Source organism: Candoia aspera, chromosome 3, assembly GCF_035149785.1.
Source record: "Candoia aspera isolate rCanAsp1 chromosome 3, rCanAsp1.hap2, whole genome shotgun sequence".
In the NCBI taxonomy this organism is placed as follows: Eukaryota; Metazoa; Chordata; class Lepidosauria; order Squamata; family Boidae; genus Candoia; species Candoia aspera.
The window spans coordinates 109,901,269-109,924,585 of NC_086155.1; the positions used below are offsets into that span (position 1 = coordinate 109,901,269).

Here is a 23,317-nt window from a genome sequence, read left to right on the forward strand (position 1 = left end):
GTACTACTTAATTTCTCTACCTCCAAAGCAAATCGGTAACAAGGGTGACTGAAAGAACTAGAGGTCATAAAGATGTAAGATTGGATTTGCTGAGTCATTGTGGCAAGTAACACAGAAGACCAGGTTCAAAGATTGTGCAAAGAATGGCTTGTTTTAACCACAACTTGTTGAACAAACTTAGTGGCCTGGTTCACATGTAACACTCTCTCATCAATCATAATTTACAAATCACAATGACTGGGCTGCATTTTGTTAAGCTCAACTATCTTAACAAGATATGAAAAGTACATTGCGTCTTGCATGTTCAAAGACAACCAAATTCTACTTGTTGATTGTCTGGCTGAAACTTGATGTATCTTTGAGAAATCCAGATAAAATAGCAAGTGATAAGAGGTGACCAAGTCTTCAAAAAGGGAGAAGCAAAGAATCCAGGGAACTACAGACCAATCAGCCTGATATCAATTCTTAGGAAGACTTTGGAGTAGATCATACATTGCTTGATCTGTAAGGAAGCACCTTGAAAACGCAGCAGTTACCACAATCACCATAAATATTTTAAGAGCAAGTCTTGCCAGGGTAGCTTCTCATTTTTTAATTAAGATCCTTGGTAGCTTGTGGGAATGTTGGAAGCATAATACATCTTGATGTCACCAAAACATTTGAAGCACTCCATACATTTTGATTAATAAGATGTAGTGGATGAGAGCTAGATGACAATGACAATTAAAAGAATACATAGCTGACTCAAAAGTCATATTCAAAGAATGGTCATCTATGGGTCTTCATCGAACTAAAGTGAGGTATCGAGTTATATGTCACAAGCTTCTGCCTGAGGCCCATATACGTCCATATTTTTATTAATGTCTTGGATGAAGAGGTAAAGGTAATATTTATTAAATGTGCAAATGATGTAAAACTTGGGAACCAATATAAGAGAATATATGTAGCTCAGGGTTAAACTCTGGAGTCTTTGGTGCTCTCTGAACTTGGCTGTATGCTTGCAGATGTTTCATTACCCAACTAAGTAACGTCATCAGTGCTAGTGAGTGTGGGGTTTGCTGTTTATATACAGTAGCTTGTCCTGTCAGTGTTGGTGGGGCTGTGGTTTTCTCCTTGGTAGTTCCTTGATTAGGGGTATTGTTTTCTGCTTGATTGTTTGTCTGGTGTTAATCCCCACTTACCAGGTTGTAGGCTGCTTGAGAGGTTGTGTTTTGGTCTTTTTGTTTGCTTCCTAGGTTTTTTATTGTCTTTTGAACGGTGTATAAATGTAGTTTATGTGTCTATTGATGGCTGATTTGTCTGAGCACCAAGCTTCCAGGAATTCCTTAGCGTTTTTGGATTTAGCTTGGTCTAGGATGCTCAGTTTCCCAGTTGAAACTATGGTTGAGTCTATCCATGTGTTGTGAAAATTAAGTTTTCATTGTGTCTTCTGACTACTAGTTGGTGTTCATGGATGTACTCTGCTAGTCTTCTGCCTGTCTGTCCTATATATGTTTCAGAATAGAATTAAAATACAGTACAGAAAAGCTTGAATATAGAACTAAAAGGAAAAAGAAACTAAAAAGTGCAAGGATAGCAAGAAAAGATATAAAGAAAGTGACTTCCGACCTTCTCCAACATTGATATAAATGCATATTATAATAACTTGATCTCTTACTCTTAATTAAACCTTAACTAACATTTCTTATATAAAAAACAATTTAATTGTCAAAACCCAAAATCAAAGCTTCATCAAAAAATGTTTTGCTTTAATATGGACTCTTGAACTGAGCAGTACAGTTAAATATACAATGATCCAAGTTAAACACACAATGGTTTGAGTTAATTACACAATACTACTTATACAGCATTATACAGTAATACTTTTCCAGCTTACATACAAATTCGGCTTAAGGACAGACATTGGAACAGAACTCATTCTTAACCCAGGGGACCACCTGTACACCACAGTTCATGAACTAAACACCTCTTCCAGTTCTGATTCCACTTCTTGATGAAATCATGAGAAGTGAGTCATCTACATAGCAACCCAGTAAGTATAAAAATGAGCTGAAGCAGCCTATAGTAATACAACAAACCCTGATGGGAAGACGTAACGCTAATGTTTCATCATTATATTTTAAGCCTAAGCATTACAGTGCTGAGTACACTGAATATATGCATCTTCCAAGAATGTCAGAGCAATCTCTCTCCAGTATTAGAGATGGCAGTGGAGTGTGAGACCATTTAGTACGAACCTGTTATTCCATTCAGACATAGAAATTTGGCACTGAAATGTTTCATTAATATGAAGTATTAGGAGGAGGAATAGCATTTCAGATTTATGAAGGCAACCACTTTATAATTCCTCTAAAAAGTGGGATTCGCATTACATGATACCCAGATGATTGATGAATTCCAAGTGGTAATATTCTGGTTATCCAATTTTTCGTGTATTAAGAAAGAACATAACTGTGGTATTATAGACAAGATGAGACAGAAACAGCCTTGCAATATAAGATAGTTATTACTGAGAAAAAAGGGAATGGATCCAGATTTTACTTGACCCTGTTTCTTTTATGTATCCTTCCATCAAAAATCTATGTAAGGCTCTCTTACTCTCTACTGCACTTTTATCTGTCAGGACGGTTACAGAACAAGTTAAAGGCTCGCTCAGGGTTACCTAATAAGTTTCATATTATTTGGAATTTGAAAACTTCTAAAATCCGGCTTTTTGTAGAACTGGCTGAATTTGTAAAAAGCAGACTTCAAAGAAAACTGCAAGTCCAATTGGCAAATCTGGTTTTTCTTTTTTAAATAATTTTATTGAAGTTTTTAGTAAACATAGAAAAAACTAATACAAACTAAACTAGAAGGAAAAAGAAAAGTAGAAAAAAAGATCAGAAGGTGCAGGGGAAAAAAATAAAAGTAGAAAACAAAAGAAAAAGAAAAAGAACCAAAAAAAGACAGTAAGAAGTGGTTTCCAACCTTCATCACACTGAGCATAAGCTAATATAATAACTTTTCACCCTCTTAAAATTACACATAAAAAAACTCTTCCCATAGCCGTACTTTTATCCATGCACAATTCACACATCATCTTTTCAGTCCTGGTTCCGCAAAAAGTCCATTAGGAGTTGCCAGAAATATTGAACAAATAGTCCAACTTTATATTCCTTCTTTTTGCTCAGCACAGTCTTGACCTTTAAATCATTCCAATGGCATCACAAGATTTGATCTTTCACCAATCTTTGGCATTCAACAGGAGTCTTCAAAGCTTTCAGCAGCCTATTTTGCTGAAAAGTAGGCTGCTGAAAAGTAAATCCCATAAAGAAGCATCATCCAGGATTTCTTCTTCCACGTCCAGATCCTTTTCTTGATTTGTCTTTTGTACTTCCATTTTCTTCAGCAAAGGATCGTTACCTTGTCGTGGTGCTGGAGCTTGAGCACCTCAGTGATGCCATGAGCTAAACCATGAAGGGCCACCCAAGACGGGAAGGTCATGACAGAGAGGTCAGACTAAATGCGATCCCTGGGGAAGGTAATGGCAACCCACCCCAGTATTCTTGCCATGAAAACTAAATGGATCAGTACAACCAGAGATATGTCGGTATACCATCGGAAGATGAGACCCCCAGGTCGGAAGATGGTCAAAATGCTACTGGGGAGGAACAGAGGATGAGTTCAACTAGCCCCAGACGTGATGACGCAGCTAGCTCAAAGCCGAAAGGACGGCTAGCGGCCGATGGTGCTGGTGGTGAACGGCGAATCCGATGTTCTAAGGATCAACACTCCACTGGAACCTGGAATGTAAGATCTATGAGCCAGAGCAAATTGGATGTGGTTATTGGTGAGATGTCAAGATTAAAGATAGACATTTTGGGCGTCAGTGAACTGAAATGGACTGGAATGGGCCACTTCACATCAAATGACCACCAGATCTACTACTGAGGACAAGAGGACCACAGAAGAAATGGAGTAGCCTTCATAATTAATAGTAAAGTGGCTAAAGCAGTGCTTGGATACAATCCAAAAAACGACAGAATGATCTCAATTCCACTTCAGGGCAAGCCATCTAACATCACAGTGATCCAAATATATGCCCCAACCACAGATGCTGAAGAAGCTGAAGTAGAGCAGTTCTATGAGGATCTGCTGCACCTACTGGACAACACGCCTAAAAGAGACGTTGTTTTCATCACAGGAGACTGGAACGCTAAGGTGGGCAGTCAAATGACACCTGGAATTACAGGCAAGCATGGCCTGGGAGAACAAAATAAAGCAGGACATAGACTGATAGAATTTTGCCAAGACAACTCACTCTGCATAACAAACACTCCCAACAACCTAAGAGACGGCTTTATACATGGACTTCACCAGATGGACAACACTGAAATCAGATTGACTACATCCTTTGCAGCCAAAGGTGGCAGACATCTATACAGTTGGTAAAAACAAGACCTGGAGCTGACTGTAGTTCAGATCACGAACTTCTTCTTGCACAATTTAGGATCAGACTAAAGAGATTAGGGAAGACCCACAGATCAGCTAGATATGAGCTCACTAATATTCCTAAGGAATATGCAGTAGAGGTGTAGATTTAAGGGACTGGACTTAGTAGATAGGGTCCCGGAAGAACTATGGACAGAGGTTCGCAACATTCTTCAGGAGGTGGCAACAAAATACATCCCAAAGAAAGAGAAAACCAAGAAGGCAAAATGGCTGTCTGCTGAGACACTAGAAGTAGCCCAAGAAAGAAGGAAAGCAGAAGGCAACAGTGATAGGGGGAGATATGCCCAATTAAATGCAAAATTCCAGAGGTTAGCCAGAAGAGACAAGGAATTATTTTTAAACAAGCAATGCGTGGAAGTGGAAGAAGACAATAGAATAGGAAGGACAAGAGACCTCTTCCGGAAAATTAGAAACATTGGAGGTAAATTCCAGGCAAAAATGGGTATGATCAAAAACAAAGATGGCAAGGACCTAACAGAAGAAGAAGAGATCAAGAAAAGGTGGCAAGAATATACGGAAGACCTGTACAGGAAGGATAACAATATCGGGGATAGCTTGTGTGGTCAGTGAGCTAGAGCCAGGCATCCTGAAGAGTGAGGTTGAGTGGGCCTTAAGAAGCATTGCTAATAACAAGGCAGCAGGAGACGACGGCATCCCAGCTGAACTATTCAAAATCTTGCGAGATGATGCTGTCAAGGTAATGCATGCTATATGCCAGCAAATTTGGAAAACACAAGAATGGCCATCAGATTGGAAAAAATCAACTTATATCCCCATACCAAAAAAGGGAAACACTAAAGAATGTTCAAACTATCGAACAGTGGCACTCATTTCACATGCCAGTAAGGTAATGCTCAAGATCCTGCAAGGTAGACTTCAGCAATTAATGGAGCGAGAATTGCCAGATGTACAAGCTGGGTTTAGAAAAGGCAGAGGAACTAGGGACCAAATTGCCAATATCTGCTGGATAATGGAAGAAGCCAGGGAGTTTCAGAAAAACACCTATTTCTGTTTTATTAACTATTCTAAAGCCTTTGACTGTGTGGGCCATAACAAATTGTGGCAAGTTCTTAGCGGTATGGGGATACCAAGTCATCTTGTCTGCCTCCTGAGGAATCTGTATAACTACCAAGTAGCAATAGTAAGAACAAACCACGGAACAACGGACTGGTTTAAGATTGGGAAAGGAGTACGGCAGGGCTGTATACTCTCACCCTACCTATTCAACTTGTACGCAGAACACATCATGCAACATGCTGGGCTTGAGGAATCCAAGGCTGGAGTTAAAATCGCTGGAGGAAACATTAACAATCTCAGATATGCAGATGATATCACTTTGATGGCTGAAAGCGAAGAGGAACTGAGGAGCCTTGTGATGAAGGTGAAAGAAGAAAGTGCAAAAGCTGGACTGCAGCTAAACCTGAAAAAAACCAAGATTATGGCAACCAGCTTGATTGATAACTGGCAAATAGAGGGAGAAAATGTAGAAGCAGTGAAAGACTTTGTATTTCCAGGTGCAAAGATTACTGCAGATGCTGACTGCAGTCAGGAAATCAGAAGATGCTTAATCCTTGGGAGAAGAGCAATGACCAGCCTCAATAAAATAGTTAAGAGCAGAGACCTCACACTGACAACAAAGGTCCGCATAATTAAAGCAATGGTGTTCCCCGTAGTAACATATGGCTGCAACAGCTGGACCATAAGGAAGGCTGAGAGAAGGAAGATAGATGCCTTGGAACTGTGGTGTTGGAGGAAAATTCTGAGAGTGCCTTGGACTGCAAGAAGATCAAACCAGTCTGTACTCCAGGAAATAAAGCCAGACTGCTCACTTGAGGGAATGATATTAAAGGCAAAACTGAAATATTTTGGCCACATAATGAGAAGACAGGACAGCCTGGAGAAGATGTTGATGCTAGGGAGAGTGGAAGGCAAAAGGAAGAGGGGCCGACCAAGGGCAAGGTGGATGGATGGTGTTCTAGAGGTGACGGACCCGTCCCTGGGGGAGCTGGGGGTGTTGACGACCGACAGGAAGTTCTGGTGTGGGCTGGTCCATGAAGTCACGAAGAGTCGGAAGTAACTAAACGAATAAACAACAAACTTCCATTTTGGTAATCTAAATTTTGTTCTCTTCCATGCCTTCAAATTCCACGTCTATGTCAGGTAAGAGTTATTTTCTAAAATGTTTCTCATCATCTTCTAAAAGTTTAACCACTGAAATCTCTATCATTTCTGAGGCATTAGTTATTAATATCTCAGTCCATTTTTCAAAGGATTTTTTGAGACCAGTAAAAGTAATAGCTGGCTTAGACATTTTAACTTTTCTGCCTGGTCTTTTAGTTCCCTCTAGTGTCCATTTGCAAACTTCATCAAGCCTCAGTTCCTAATGTAGGTTTAGTTCCATTTCAGTCATTTCTCACGGATATATTATTTAATTATATACTTGTTTTTCAAATCTTACAGCAAAGAAACCAATATTCCAAATCTCTTTGGTCTCCAAGTCCATTTAAAACTTTCTTAAATAAATAAAAAAAAAATTGCTTTTTGCCAATTGTATATTATTTTAAACTCTTAAGTCTCTGTTTAAAACTCCGTAAATTCAAAGATAAAACTCACCAGGGGTCAAATTAAGCTCGTTTTGAAGGTCTCTAGTATTCATAAAGTGGTTAAATTAAACCTTTCCAAATGAGATTAGAAAGTGAGTTTGGCTGGCTCAGTATCCTTATTTAAGGCTCCACCACTGCTGAGAGCAAAGATGTCATCGCCTTTGTTCCTGGTGCTCAAACCTATGGGAGATCGCTGTTTTATGGTCCCCTTGTGAGAAGCTGCCATTCAGAACATTGGTGGGCAATCTCCCATTCTCTCCCTTCACCAAAGAGATTCCGAAGGGCTAGTCTACTTGCCAGTCCTTCGTTCTTCGCAAGCTGTCTTCAGTCAGCCATGACTTACCCTGAAGTCCACCAAATCTGGTTTTTCATGAGCAATTTCCAAGCCTCATGAGCTAAGAAGTCAGAGATGCAAAATGAATAGATAGCAAATCAGGTAATAGGTAGCACTCAGAACAGATTACCATCTGATCTATGTTGGGTGGACAAGGGAACAAAGGGCTTGTTTCAAGTTCTGAGCACTTTCATGATGAATCTCTTAAAAGAAGGGACAATGGAATTTAGTCAGGCTGAGTGAGATTTGCCTGCCTGCCTGTTCACCTTTGCACTAGAAGCATATTCATTTATACAGATTTTCACAGACTACCTAATTCTGAAGACTCAAGGCAGTTTTCTGTCAGAATGGAGTCTGACTCTGATTTGGAGGAGGGGAAGTTGGAGTTGAATGTTGGTAATAATGACAAAGGTGGGAAATTTGAATTAGAGCATGATTCAGCAAGGCAGGAAAGTTTGCAGCTTTGGATTGGTGAGAGTCAGGATTCACTACCACCTATGAGTGCATGAGAAAGGCGAGCTGAGAAGCACGCCAAGCAGAAAGAAGCCTGAATGGTCATGGAGGAGAAACAGTGAGAAGGTAACTGGATAAAAGGATGCCAGCACCAGGAACGGGCTGCCGGAGACAACCATTCACTAAAAGCTTTGTTGAAGCCTGCATCCGTCGATCTCCAGTCTGATCCTGCACCTTCAATCACCGAGTCCACGAACTCCAAGCTGAGTCCTGTCCTTCGCACTCGGACCATGCACTTAGTGCCGCTTTGCTGCATTCTCCAGCCAAGCCTCACCCTGCCACTTTGCTGCGTCCTTCAGCCAAGCCTCGTCCTGCCGCTCCACTGCATCCTCCAGCCAAGCCTCATCCTGCCACTTCGCTGTGTTCTCCAGCCAAGCCTCGCCTTGTCTCATTCTTCAGCCAAGGCTTGTCCTGCTGCTTGGTTGTGTTCTTCAGCCAAGTCTTGCCTGGCCGCCTTGCCACGTTCTATAGCCGAGCCTTGCCCTGTCACCTTGCCGCATTCCAGTCAAGCCTAGCCCTGCCACCTTGCCCGGATCCATAACTGAGCCTGACCTTGCCACTTCGTGGTATTCTTTAGCTGAGCCTTGCCAAGCCATCTTGCCGTGCTCCTCAGCCAAGTCTTGCCTTGTCGCCTTGCCAAACTCCACAGCCGAGTCTAGCCTTGCCGTCTTGCCGCGTGCTTCATCAGAACTTTATTCAACGAGGTTCCAGAACTCTACAGCCCAGATCTGTCCTACCTCCTTGCCCAGATGGATTTGAGAGTTGGCTATTACTGCTGCCATTTGAACTAATTTCTAATTTGTGTAAATAGTTGTGAATTTGTAAATAAACAACTGTACTCTACCTCCTCCTGGTCAATTCATATTCAGAACAGAACATTTTCAATCAAACCAAATAACAAAATAAATGAAAATAATCTGATATAATAAATAGTACAATCAGACACCCTGCAGAAAAATGTGTTTAGTTCATTAAGGTACTGTGTCCTGTCCTATGTGTTGCCTTAGGTATTTTTTTAAAATTCCTCATTGAAAACTACTACTTTCAATGTTTGTTTTCTTTATGTCTCCAAATATTCAAAAAATATTCCCTTCTCTCAATCTTTCTACAAGGATGGCTAATCAGCAGCAATCACCAAGGGCTGCCACCGCACTTACTTTTGTTCTGTATTTCCAATGCCTGGAATATTTGAAACATTTTAGTTTTGTTCAGATAGAATACAGTAGATTCAACTGATTCAAAATTTTATCCCGCTGGAATGCAGCCAAGTTGAAATGTTCTACTGCAATGTTTCAAGAGATGCTCTTTGTCACAGGCTCAAAACAAAATACATTTTCTAGGTCATACACCCCTATAGAACAGGGTTCCAAAAGTGGAATTTCTATTAGTGTTTCCATTCCTTAATCCTATCCTTTTCATATAGCATCTGCTGTCCTTTATGTATCTGATATCCTAGAAATACTAAACCGGCCTTTGCTCACAGAAACAGAACTGTTGCATACATCTTACTGCAAAGCTTGACTTCCTTAGCAATTCATTTATATTCTAGACAATGGTAGCCAAGCTACTTACTATAAGAGGATTCAAGAAACTGTTAAGTGCATTTCAGCACACATACATGTGTAACAGGTAAAAAGCTAGCAAGGTAAAAACATGCGAAAATTAACTACACAAAAGATGCAAGAAGCTAGAAAAACTTTTCAAATACATCATACTGAATTTGTCAGAACTTCCATTTCTGAAGGTCTGAAATGAAAAAATGAAAATTAATCTTACATGTATACTCTGGATTTCCAAGTAGACTTCACGGCGTGAGTCACGGAAGAATAGAAAATTAAGAATACCACTCAAAAACCGAGCTGTCCTCTTTCCTTCTACAATATGAAATCAAGATGAAACAGTTTAAAGACACCTATGGTTTAATAATTTTTCAAAGAATTGTAAGATTTAAATTCGTATCTGTCTGAGAACAAACTAGGAAAAGGTGATATATAGCAACTTAGGAATCCATGAAAATATTGAGTATTTATTGAATTGTACACCAGAAATGCACTTTAAATGTTTTTAGACAGGAGTTTCATTGGGAGCTGGTCACAACAATTGAATGCAAATCTTGTGGTATATGAAGTACTGGATAATGCTGACACTTTTTTGGGATTCATAATGAAACATATAATTGAACTCACAATCCTTATATTTAAAAATCCATTCCATATTTCCATTTTTATGTCTAATTTAGTACCTTAATACTTTTTTAAAGAGGGAGGTGGTTTGGGTGGCTATTAAACAACTAAGAATCTAATTCCATTATCAAGCTACTGCAAAACACCCAGATGTCTACAGCAAAGAATCTCATTCTATTTTGGAATTCATTTCTAAAAACAATAGTTCCCAGTTCTGAAATTGAACATGGGGGTGGGGTGGGGGTAGGCTTCTGAAAGTTTTATACAAATTTAATATTTGTTGATATTTTATACAAATTAGAAGTAGTTTATCAACTCTTTCACAGTTGACTGACCAATCCAATGCAAATCAGCAGCAACAAAAATCAAAGGCACTGCTCTCAAATGTGGAAGCAAATGCTTTATTACATCATGAGCAAAACTGAACACAGTTGTCATTAATTTACAGATACAACCTGAAAAGCTTTTCCATAGCCAAAGAATGTTTGATTTGACTGGGAGAAATGAGGTAAGATATTTACAGCTTTGATTTAGATATTGATTAGTCTTGTTATCAAATTCCCATGTTGACTGTATTGAAAAGTGTCCAGAAGCTGTAACTGATGCAAAATATGGGAGCTAGGTTGCAATTTGGTAGAGTTCTGGGATAAAATGTGGTTTATGTTGAAATATATGTTCCTAATTTGCTTTCTGGGTACAATTTAAGACATTGCTATTTCATAGATTTCAAATCTGTTCATACTTTAAGATATTATACTTTAAGATATAAAGAAGACTGTTTTCTTGCAGGCTATAGAAGGCATTTCCTTCCAAACTTTCTAAGTTCGGAAAATCTGTAAAGGTATCTACTCTGATCTACCTGTAATGATCAGTGATTTTATTATTAATATTTCAGCATACATGTTTCAGTGCTTTATGTGAAACAATTTAAGGAGCCTCAAATGATCATTTGAATGGAAAAGTGCCCTATAAATAAAAATAAGTTCCTTTTTATCATGAAGTTTACAAAATCATACAGGTCAATTGAAGCGAGTATTTGTAGCTCAGGGTTGAACTGTGGAGTCCTTGGTGCTCTCTGAGCCTTGTTCTTTTCTTGCAGACGTTTCATTGGCAGACTAGGCAACATCTTCAGTGTTGATTTTGGCATATCTGGATGTTGATTGCTGGCAAGGGAGTGTACTGGTCTTTTGGCTTTTCTATTGTCTCTTTTGAATGGTATGTAAATGTTGTTTACCTCTATGTGTCTGTTGATGGCTGCTTTGTCTGAGTGCCAGGCTTCCAGGAATTCAACACTAGGATCAACACCAGATGACCCATCAAACAGCACAATACACCTTAATCAAGGAACTATTAACTCAGGCAATCAACCAAGCAGCAAACAACAGCCCAATCAAAGAACTCCCAAGGAGAGAACAACACCCCTACCAACACAAGCAGGTCAAGCCACAGTATATAAACTGAGAGCAAGGCCCACTCCCTCTTTGCACTGAAAATGTTGCCCAGTCTGGCAATGAAACGTCTGCAAGAAAACAACAAGGCTCAGAGAGCACCAAGGACTCATACAGGTCAGTGTTTCTTCTCAATTATTCCAAAGATTAAATGGGCTAGAACCGGAAGAAACAGAAAATACAAATGTAATAAAATAAATACATTTGGAACTATTCCTTCTTACTGAAGCATAACTACTACTTCCACACAATTAGAGTTCTCATTATAGGAGAAGCTACAATCCTGTAAGTTAGACACATCATGCAGTAAGACCCTATTCTCATACCTTACTGCCTAGAGTTTGGCAGAGTGCTAACATGATAAATTTCCATATGACTATACCAACCATTGAGAAAATTCATACTGAAATGGAAGCCTAACCATAACAAAGATAAAGTAAAATGTAGTGAACCAGCCTTTGGTAAATTAAAATATATGACTATCTGAGCCATGAAGCATACAGAAACCAAAGAAATTTTTAAAGCTTACTTGGATTTATAATGTCTGCAATCTGGAAGTCATTGACGCGACAGATCGGGAAAAATCGCTCCCTGTCAAAGTTGTTACATATTCTTTAATTAGACTACTTACTTCACCAGTATAATTCATAGTGTAATTAAGTTTCCTTGCTATTATGTTATATGAGTAGATAATAAAGGAAACAACTGAGTCTTAAATGTTACAGAATAATGCTGCAGAGTCTCACTATTGTAATATTCCCCTTTAGTTATATTAGTTAGTTTCATTTTTAAAAAATTTAAAGCAGAAACAGTCCAGGAGAAACATTTGTTAATCTCATTGTAATATTCCATGACATCTTAAAATCCAACTGGCTAGAACTTTGTCCTGAAATTTAAAAAAAAAAAATTTAGGACCATACTCAAACCCAACTTTAGAGTGCTCTGCTTGCAAATTTATTAGATAAAATTATTTATTTTTATTTTATTTATTCTTCAAACTTCTATTACTGCCCATCTCCCACAAGAAAGGGGGACTCTGGGCAGTTAAATTAAATGAATGCACAAGCTTTATTTACTTAAGAAAACTGTAAACATACTGATCTGACATTCATATCATAATACTCATGGAAAACTAACAATTACAACATGTCAAAATTAATAAAAGTTTTTTTTTTTAAAGTGTTAATACTTGTATCCATTGAAACTCTTCCTCTCTCAGCTGTCTGCTTGAGCAAAGCTGCCTTTGTAGGGCAGTACAGCATCAAAAGGAAAATGAATCCTTTGAGGCAACAAGTTCTATCAGCATAGTCCAGGGTTTCTCAGCCAGGGTTCTATGGAAACTTAGGGTTCCTCAAGAGGTCATTAGGGGTTCCCTGGGAGATCACGGTTTATTTAAAAAATTATTTCAAATTTGGGCAACTTGACATTAAAGAGGTAAGTTTCATTCTTTATTTTAATACAAGCCTACCCATGAAACGAATATAATTTTGTAACTTCTGGCCTATAGCTGAGCCTGAATGTGCAGGGGTTCCCTGAGGCCTCAAAAATATTTCAAGGCTTCCTCCAGGGTCAAAAGTTGAGAAAGGCTGCATAGTCACATAATAGCAAGGTTGTGCTGCACTTCAGACCAGTTAAAGCAATCACAACATGATTCTAGAAATATGGGGTACCAGGCAAGTGCTTATGTGAATGCTTTTGCATGCTCTGGAGCACCTTTTACTTTCAAATCCAAAGCACTACACAGCCCTACAAAATAATATAATCACCAATTTCACTGGACACAAAATGAATGCTTGACATTTACAGAAAATATATTACCGCAATAAAAGAACCATCTGATCTAGTCAGTTTTTTAACTGCAGAGAACCCCCCCCCCAAATTCATACAAACAAAACAAACCACAAAGAAACCAAATTAATACATGATTTCAGGATACTCACATGTTTATAAATAGATTTCCTATGGGTAGAAAGCCTTCAAAAATCTGAGGATATGTTGTTTCAAATGTCACTGGCATCTAATTGGGTAGAATCAATAAGGAGTAACTAATGAAATATACAGATATAATTTCTTCATCCAGTTCCTCTGATAATATAAAAATCATTTATGACAAGCTATCCACACATAGTGAAGAGTCACGGTCCACATTTTCATGTGATTGTGCACCCCTGCAACAAACCTCAGGACTATACATTTGATTCCAGAACACTGTCATTTTACAATAATCAGCCGCAATAGCTACTGGTATAATCAGTCTTTAAAAGGTATAGAATTAAAGTGTGATAATTATTCCATTCTAGTAAATTATTAATACAAATGATACATGATATATTCATCTAGTCATGAAGAACAACAAAGAAGGCACCACATTGTCCAGATCCTTCATTTATATTTTAACTATATGTCTGTAAATTAGATATTAATATCATTAACAGGTGATGTTAACATTCTGTGCTGATTTCAAAATTTTAGCAGGCAAAATTTTATATATAGAATGAGCCATGTTTAATTCCTTATTTTTTAAAAGTCTCTCAGGAACCAAACATTGGAAAAGACTCTAGAAAATGGGAAGTTGCTACTAGTCAGAGGTGCTACTGGTAGCACCATGAGTTTACTAACACCTGTTTAATATCAGTCACTGAGGGCTCATGAAGTTTATTTGCTTTCAGTTTATTGCCATGTGTGAACTAGATTGCAACAATGGGTTTAAAAACCACCTTTAAGAAATTCTTGGCTTCCTGTGATGTGTAAACCCAGCATAAAACTAACATTACTTCAGGAGAGCATGCAAAGCAAATTCATGTTGAATAATCTGATGCAGTGCTGTAGTTCTCTCCATCTCATTTACTATGGGAAAGGAACAAGCAGGCAAAGAGAAGGAACAGGGAACCAAGTTTTTTAGCTTGGATAACTAAGCCAGGCACAACTTGTAGTTCCCTGCTTCCAAGTATAATATGAAACATAGCTGCTCAAATTAACATGCATCTTCCCACCTCCACAAACTATAAAAACCATGACTTCCAGATATGGAGCTATTAGTCTGTTGCAACAAACAAAAATTGTGATAGCAGCTTAAAGACCAAAGACCATCAGTCTTATGACAAAAATGAACACAATAAATCTGTTAGTCTTTAAAGGTGGGCCACCTCATTCTAGTTCCAGTGCATTTCCTCTCATGTCCTAATGTATTCTTACCATGTAAAAGTGTTCCATGCGGATCCCGTACACACTTTGTAAAGCTCTCATGAAAATCATGTGCAACATTTCAGGCTAAAAATAGAAGTACAATTTAACAAGATGAACAAGCAGTGTATGGATTTTATTTTACTCAAAAGCAATTTAATTTGCTTACACTACCAGAGCGAGAAGAGTTCAAGGCAAGAGTGGTGATATATGTGAAATAAATGCACATGTTTAAAGATCCAGGAATCTTAGCACAATGGTTCAGTCAAGAGCATTTGGATCAGGAGAAATAACAATGCTATTACGGGGGGTGGGAAATATAGAAAGCCAAACCAAGATGATTTGGTAACAGATACAGATCATTCCCTCCTAGATTAGATTGTAGAACTTTCCAGGAGGAGAGACAGCATTAATAAAAGACTTCAACAACCTTAATATCTGTTGATATACAGTATAACTGTTGAATCTCAAAAATTTCAGTAGTCTTGCCTAGTGTTTCATTTTCCAGAAGACTGAAGAAACAAGGGCATAATTCTCTTACAACTGATCCTAACAAATATAGAAGAGCTGGCTAAAGAGGTAAAAGTAATACACTCCCCAATTTTTAAATGTTTTATATTTTCCCTGTTTGCCTGAGGTCTTAAATAGCCTAAGAATAAAAAAAATCAGGCATAAATTAAATAATAAATGAATAGTTTTGCTATCAAGCAAGTAGCTACAGTTCCTTAATTCTGGTGCTCTAGGATAAACCTAGACAGCCAGTTTGGTGTACTGGTTAAGGCATCAAGCTAGAAACTGGGAAACCATGAGTTCTAGTCCCACCTTAGGCACAAAGCCAACTGGGGGATCCTCTCTCTCAGCCCTAGGAAGCAGGCAATGGCAAACCACTTCTGAAAAACCTTGCCAAGAAAACTGCAGGGACTAGTCCAGGCAGTCACTAGGAGTCAAAAACTGACTTGAAGGTGTCCCCCGCCACCAAAAGATGAACCTTCATGCAATATACTTATATACCATAGTTTTGAGCTCCAATTCCACTAAACATGAAAACTCTTACCTTCACATTTGGAAATAAATCACCTTTTGAAAAAAATTTAGCCTCATTTCCACTCAAACAGTTGCGAATGTGTACCACAATATCATTGTCACTGTACCTTGGAAAAGTACAATTATCCATCCTGCAAAAAAAAATTATGTAAATAAAATTGTAAACAAGCTAACCCTTGCATGTAACAGTACTTGGCCAATCTTGCCTGGGCTCAAAAATTAAGCATGGTTAGGTATGGTTAATACTTGGATAAAATGCATCCATTGATACCATATATTTTCCAATAGATAAAATTATTTACTACTGTATAATACATGAAGTTTAATGAACTTTTAACTCTGTGATGATTTCATAGAAAATAACCAACCCAGAGTGCACCTGTGTTGGAAAAGTCTATTTTGAGATGACAATCCAAGTTTTATTACATTAGAAAAGAAAATTCAACATACTATTCCTAGCTCTCCACAAACTAATTCTAGTCACAGAACTGTATCTCTGTATACTGTATTACAGCTACAGATAATCACCAAAAAGTTAGTAGAGAAAATTCCGAAGTTGCCTCAGCAGGTTCAGAGAGCACTATAATCCCCCAGGATTGCAAAATTTTTCTCAGCATCTCAGGAAAAAAAAATGTTTTATGATTTATCAGTACTGAGACAAAGGTGCTAGTTTCTAACAACTACTTCAAAGCCTCTTGAAGTTCATATGCCAGACAGAAGCAAATTAGAGAACCCGTTTGGTGTAGTGGTGAAGGTACCAGGAGACTGTGAGCTCTAGTACACTCTTAGGCATGAAAGCCATGGGTGACTTTGGGCCAGTCACCCTCTCTCAGCCCAACCCACCTCACAGGGTTGTTGTTGTGGGGAAAAGAGGAAGCAGAAGTATTAAGTATGTTCGTCCCCTTGAGTTATATATTAAAAGTCGGGGGAAAAACCCAGTAATAATGACAAGTTAGGGTTGTCGAAAGAAAATGCATACTTTGAATTTTTATAAAACACCTACTTAACCTTCCCATTATCTACCAGATGACCCCATCCTAACACCTCTCAGAAGCACTATTGCCTGCCCCAATGCCAACCGCAACTCCACCCCAAAAATTCAAGAATCTCCTCTAATCCCCCACTCCCCAGCCGGGTGCTCCCAAGCAAGTTCAGGAAGGCGATGCCACGCCCAGCCATCCTCCTCTGGGCATGGACGCCCATTTGGAGAGCGAAGGCTGTTCTCCGCCCCCTTCCTCAGAGCACGAAAGCACAGCCCCGTCGGAGCTACTCTTACGCCGCGGCGGCCTCTCTTCCTTCCCCGCAGGTAGCTGCGCTCGCAAAAACGCAGAAGACGGTCCAGTCGAGCGAGGAATCTTTCAACGCTCTCTCCGTGGCCGCCGCGGACAACGCAGAGAGCCGTTCGAATTTGGCGGAAGCTCCACCCCCTCCGGCACGTAGCATTGCGTCACGGCGAAAAGGCTAGTGGGAAGCGTAGTAGTTTTTGTCTTGGCTTTCGCCCATTTTGTTGGTCTTAAAAGATAAGAGAGCTTGTATTGTCGGGAAATGTGGAGGGAGTAGAGGAAAACTTTGCCGTCTGCTCTTCCTTTTCATAATATATATCGACTGCTTTTCTGGAACTGCGGAGCAAGGCTGGCGTAGATGACCTCCACCCCATCCAATTAATATCCTATATAGAGCAAGAAAAATTGGCATAGTAACTTCCTGTAAGCAATTGCTGAGCTCCGAAGACGGAGAGCTGGAGGTCTCCAATTGCCCCTCCCAGAATCCTCTGTGCTTTCATGCGGCGGTGCTGCTTCCTGCTTTGTGTTAGCAGCTTAGTAGTTCCTAGTCACACCAGTTAATCTACCACTGCTAGTGTCTTCCACTTAATCCTGCGGTGTCAAAGAGTTAGGGCTCTCACAACTTGCGTCACCTTGTGGAGATTAAAAAGGGATAAATAAAAATGAATATAATTGTAATAATATTAGCCCCTTTGTCTCGTAGCATACAGGCACATCGCCAGAGCTTTCAGCCTATCTTTCCCTCCTTGGGGGATGGGCCAATCTCTTCAGAGATTAATAAAACCACAGTTTATTAGGAAAGAAAAGCAAGATCAGCTGGATAAAACCCTCTTAACCTTTAAATAACTGAAATGCAAAAGTAAATGTAAAGCTGGAAGAAACCACAAGATGTTGCTGGTCTGCTACAAATAGAGAACTCTGCCCTTAGAGTCTCTGTAACGATGGATAGTTTCAAATCAATACTACAGATAGATTTCCACAGAGAAAAGAATTTTGGAACAGCCTGAAGTAGGAATTCAGGCGAGGGTTAGGGTGCCCAGTTTCATATATTATAAAGAGAAATTAGAATCTTGAACATCCAAGAATGTCACATAGGTTCATGGCTAGACTTTTAGTAAAATAACAGTATTAAAATTCCATGAAACAGTTGTTCTATTTGTCTCAATTACCTTAACATTCCCCAAATTCCTGGCAAGTCCAAATTTTAATTGGAGGTTGTTTGCAATTATCTTAGTCCAACACTTCTCCCAGCTCTAGTTCCCAGCTGCTGCTTCTGTTCCCTTCTCCAGTTCTGCTTTTATTTAAAAGGATGCTAAAATGTCCTTTTACGAGCAAAGAGAGGAGTTGCTCATGTTATCTGCCATGATCCCAAGATACGCTGCATTTTGAGTGAATTTTTATTTATTAATTGATTGACTGATTTTCTGGCATAAGGCTGACGGTCTGCAGTATTGTGAATGCAGATTGATATTCATAACTCTTCTGTCCTTTTAAAAAGAGACTAGAGGGTCAGTGGTGGGTTGAGACCACCCCATAACTTCCATGAATGCCTGCGAGAAAGACAAATGCTGAGATTTGACTCTTAACACATTGTATACAGAACCTACAAATAGAACATACATACATGTGATGTAGATACTAGATTTACCTTCCTCCACAGTCCCTTGTGGTTCACTGTCTTCTTCAAAGGGACATGTGGACAATGCATCCACCATTGTGTTTGTTTTCTCTTGAATATATTCAGTCTTAAATTCATACAGTTGCAGCACACAAACTTTTTTTTTTAATGTTGGGCTTCTTGTAGCCACGTCAGCTGTGTTTGAGTCACTGGCTTTACCATTAACGACGTAGCTTCTCAAGGATGTATACAGTGGCATAACTTTCATCCCCGCCAGAAGAGAAACATAATCAAAACTCTCAGTGACCAGGTCAGATAAATTTGTGAGCCCCAAAAAATTTTCAGATGAGTTGAGACATCTTGATACTTCCTTACAAGCTAATGGGTACTCTATTGGTGAGATCAGGAGAGCAGTGCAATTCAACAAAAATAAAGATACATTCAAAGACAAACCACCTATAGTAGGAAAGCTCTTTCTCTCCTATATTGAGAAAGTCACAGACTCTATTGGTAAACTATTAGAGAAACACAATGGAAAACAATTTACAAGCCAATAAAGAAGATTCAAAACATCATTCAATCACCCAAAGAGCCCAGTTGGCCCATTTCAGTTGCCTGTGAGCTGCCAAGAGGTACACCACAAAGTAGCTCACTCTGCCTCTGAAGATGCCAGCCACAGCTGCTGGCGAAATGGCAGAACAAAATACAACTAGATCAGAGCCATTCAGCCTGAAAGCTCATCACTGCTTCATTATGAGGCTACATCTTATAAAAAATTAGCAAGAGATCTTCATGCTGCAGTTGGCAGGATGAGCCCTTAATTTTTTTTCTTTCTATGAGATAGGAAGTCAGAGACATCTACCAGTAAAAGTAATGTTCAGTATGATTCACCCCAAAATGAAGCAAAAAACTGACAATTTTAATTTAACTTAAATTTTGTTTTAAAGTTTTCCTGCTACAAAAACATTAAGGTATGGAACCTGGAAAGAAAAAGGAATAAAAATAGCATTGGCTTGGAAACTGTGCATTATGATTTATAAATATCCTGTTCACTCTTCCTAACAAGCATACCAAATGGACTTACAGTCATAAGTCTGCTGTAGATTAATCTTAAGGATTTTGTAAGAAATTCACGTTTTCATATATTTCTGATTTTTATTTAGTTTCCATTATTTTTCACCTAGCTTTTTTTAACATGAAAAAAGTGTTCTTCTGTTTCAGTTTTTGTGCACTTAAAATATCATCAATGGAGCCCTTGGTGCTCTCTGAGCCTTGTTGTTTTCTTGCAGACGTTTCATTGCGAGACTAGGCAACGTCTTCAGTGCGAAGAGGGAGTGGGCCTTGCTCTCAGTTTATATACAGTGGCCACAGTATATAAACTGAGAGCAAGGCCCACTCCCTCTTCGCACTGAAGACGTTGCCTAGTCTCGCAATGAAACATCTGCAAGAAAACAACATGGCTCAGAGAGCACCAAGGGCTCCACAGTTCAACCCTGAGCTACAAATATTCGCTTCGATTGGTAATATCAGTATAGCCTACGGTTCCCCTATTTATGCAAAGGAAGGGGGTTGGTCTGAAGGTATATGAAAGTCCTGTATAGTTAACATTGTTGACACTGCTGTTAGAAGTAAGGCTGTGGATGAAGTAGGCCCACAATACCCATTTAAAATTTCTCAAATTGCAGCAATGATCAAGGGCTTGTTCAGACTTACAGTCTAAATTCAGGGTTCAATTGTCTGCAGAATGTGATGGCTCCCTCCCTCCCTCCTTCCTTTTTTTACAAAGAGCTCAAAGCAGCTTACACTGGAACCTCCTTTCATTTTATCCTCCCCACAGCCCTGTAAGATAGGTTAGGCTGAGAGAAAGGAGCTGACTCAGAATCACCCAGTGAGTTTCCATGGCTGAAGGTGGCCTAGAACCTCCCAAGTTGTAGCGAGATTAATTTTTCTTTATATTTACTTTGCCTGATGCATTTATGTTTCCTTAGAAGAGCTGTTTTTACTCCAGTGTTTCCTTATGTTTCCATAGGAGAACTGTTTTTACTCCAATGTTTTGGGTTTTCACACCAACTTTGTATTTTCTAGCATACTTGTACAAAGGAAGACAATATAGAATATATAGAATATAAACCTCTAAAAGAATTATACATGGACTACTTTTATTATTTTATTATTGAATCGATATACAATGTTATTTTAATAAATATTAGACATCTTTTCCCTTCTATGTGTAAGTTTTAACATCTCACACCTATATATATGTGTTCTTTCAATATATTATATTGAATAAATTATAAATATATAACTTATGATAGAATGTATCAGTTTTGAATGTATATTATATCCATTTAAATTAGATATATTACACATTATAAATAAATTATACATACAGTATATTTGTATCCAGTAGAAGAGAATATCTATAGCACAGGGTTGAACTGTGGAGTGAGTCCCTGTTGGTCTCTGCGCTTGGTTGTTTGCTTGCAGACGTTTCACTGCCCAACTAGGTAATCTCATCAGTACACTGATGATGCACTCATGACGTTACCTAGTTGGGCAGTGAAACATCTGCAAGCAAACAACCAAGCGTAGAGACCAACAGGGACTCCACAGTTATATTTGTATTTAAATATTCATATTTGAATATTATATGCTAATACTTATATATCCATGGAATTTGACAAATAGTATTTTTTTAAACCATGAGTCTGTGATGTGTAAATCCAATAAATAAAAAAAGCTTTTAGCTACAACTTCAAGATTTATTACAGTTGTTTAATACCAAAACAAAGTTGCATCATATTTAGTTTCTTGATTTTCCCTGTAAAGATTACAGCAACAGTAGCAAACACACTCATGTGTATTCCCCTATCATCTTTTTGCAATCCCTGGAGCTTCTCAGACTTACATCTGCTGAAAAATGATGGCATGCTTTCCCACCATGTTAAGGCAGAAAATACACTGTTTTCTGCCTTAACATGGCATGCTTTCCCACCATGTTAAGGCAGAAAATACACTATTAAATACTGTTTATTTATTAAACACTGTTAAATAAATCAGTCCTCCCTAAAAAACTTAATTTCAAAGTTCAGTAGCACCATATTTTCAAGAAATATCAGCAGCAAGTAGTGAGCAATCTTGGTAATTCCCTTCCTTCTGGCCATTCACTTTCTGTTAGCTTTCCATGTTCATTCTTGCCACCAATAAAACCAGGTAAATATGAAGCCCAAACAGTTCCCACTTGACTGAACTTTCTTGCTTTAGGGATCCAGGTCTATGAAAGGAACTCAGCTGAACAGCTTCAGGTGAGTTTTGCCAAAGCTGTGGTCATTACTGATGCTTTTCACCTTTGAGCAGGATGGCTGATGATTAAATTATTTATTATACAAGAAAGAGTAATAACATGATTGTGGAACTAATTGGGGAGTAAATGAATTGTGTACCACAGAATCATAAAATATAGGGAGTTGGAAGGGACCTTGGAGATAATCACCCTGCCCAGAGTCGGAATTTATTATTATAATATTATATTATAATATATTATTATAACAAAGTTAAAGTTAATAAGGATTTTAAAAATCATTTTATCAGGAATGCCATACTGAGAATCTGGAATAAATATAAGGTAAGGTTATCTCCAAATGTACCTTTATGATTATCACCTCCGGAAGCATTTGTTAGAAGAGAAAATGTGGGAGCTCTAAGTTGGTTAAAATATAAAGATTTGTTCAAGTTTGAGGATGGTGAACCAAAAATTAAAACAAGAGAAATGTTAGAATTGGATGAATTTACATGTTATTGGTTCACCTATATGCAACTGGCAGAATGTTTTAAATTGGACAAAAAGAACTATAAATTTGTTAATGAAATAACTCAGTTTGAAATGGACCTTTGTATAAATGATCATGTTATTACTAAGATGAATAAGATGTTGTTACAGATGAATATGGAAGATGAACAAGTCAAGGACTGAATGACTAAATGGGCTAAGAATTTTGGATACAATATTATGTTGGAGCAATGGGAAAATATGTGGACTAAAGGTTTGAGATTTACATTGAATTATAACTTAAAGGAAAATTTTTATAAAATGGTGTATCGCTGGCACCTAACTCCTGATAAGTTGTCAAAAATGTTTAATGGTATAACAAATGTTTGTTGGAAATGTTTGCAGGGTGAAGGAACCTTTTATCATCTTTGGTGGACCTGTGAAAAGGCTAAAAAAAAATTGGGATCAAATATGTATTATTATTCAAAAGATCCTTAAAGCGAATATACAAAAAAACCTGAAATTGTTCTTATTGGGTTTGATGGAGAAACAACGTGGGGCTTTTTTTTGTGTATGGTCACTGCTGTGAGATTATTATATGCACAACGATGGAAAGATCCACAAATACCTACAGTGGAAGGATGGATTATTAAATGAAGGGACTTGGCTCAAATGGCGAAGTTAACAGCTTTAATAAGAGATCATTCTGTTTCTGCATTTATATCAGCTTGGTAACCACTTTTGGACTACTTGCTTGTAATAGAAAAAAATTATGTTTCGATCTTGGGTTTTAGAGATTAATTGGTTTGCTTTAATAGAAATAATGTTAAGATAGGTTAATTAATTGT

General features: G+C 38.3%; 1 protein-coding gene across 1 annotated transcript in view; it reads right to left on the bottom strand.

Annotated features, from left to right (window-relative positions):
- Positions 1 to 15,929, bottom strand: part of NUF2 (NUF2 component of NDC80 kinetochore complex) — a 46,756-nt gene extending 30,827 nt beyond the window's left edge. The window contains exons 1-5 of the mRNA XM_063300178.1: positions 15,810 to 15,929; positions 14,768 to 14,842; positions 13,513 to 13,589; positions 12,102 to 12,163; positions 9,718 to 9,815 (exon numbers count right to left, since the gene is read on the bottom strand). Of these exons, the coding sequence (XP_063156248.1) occupies positions 9,718 to 9,815; positions 12,102 to 12,163; positions 13,513 to 13,589; positions 14,768 to 14,842; positions 15,810 to 15,929 (432 nt within the window). The remainder of the gene's footprint in view (positions 1 to 9,717; positions 9,816 to 12,101; positions 12,164 to 13,512; positions 13,590 to 14,767; positions 14,843 to 15,809) is intronic.
- Between the last annotated feature and the right edge of the window lie 7,388 nt (positions 15,930 to 23,317).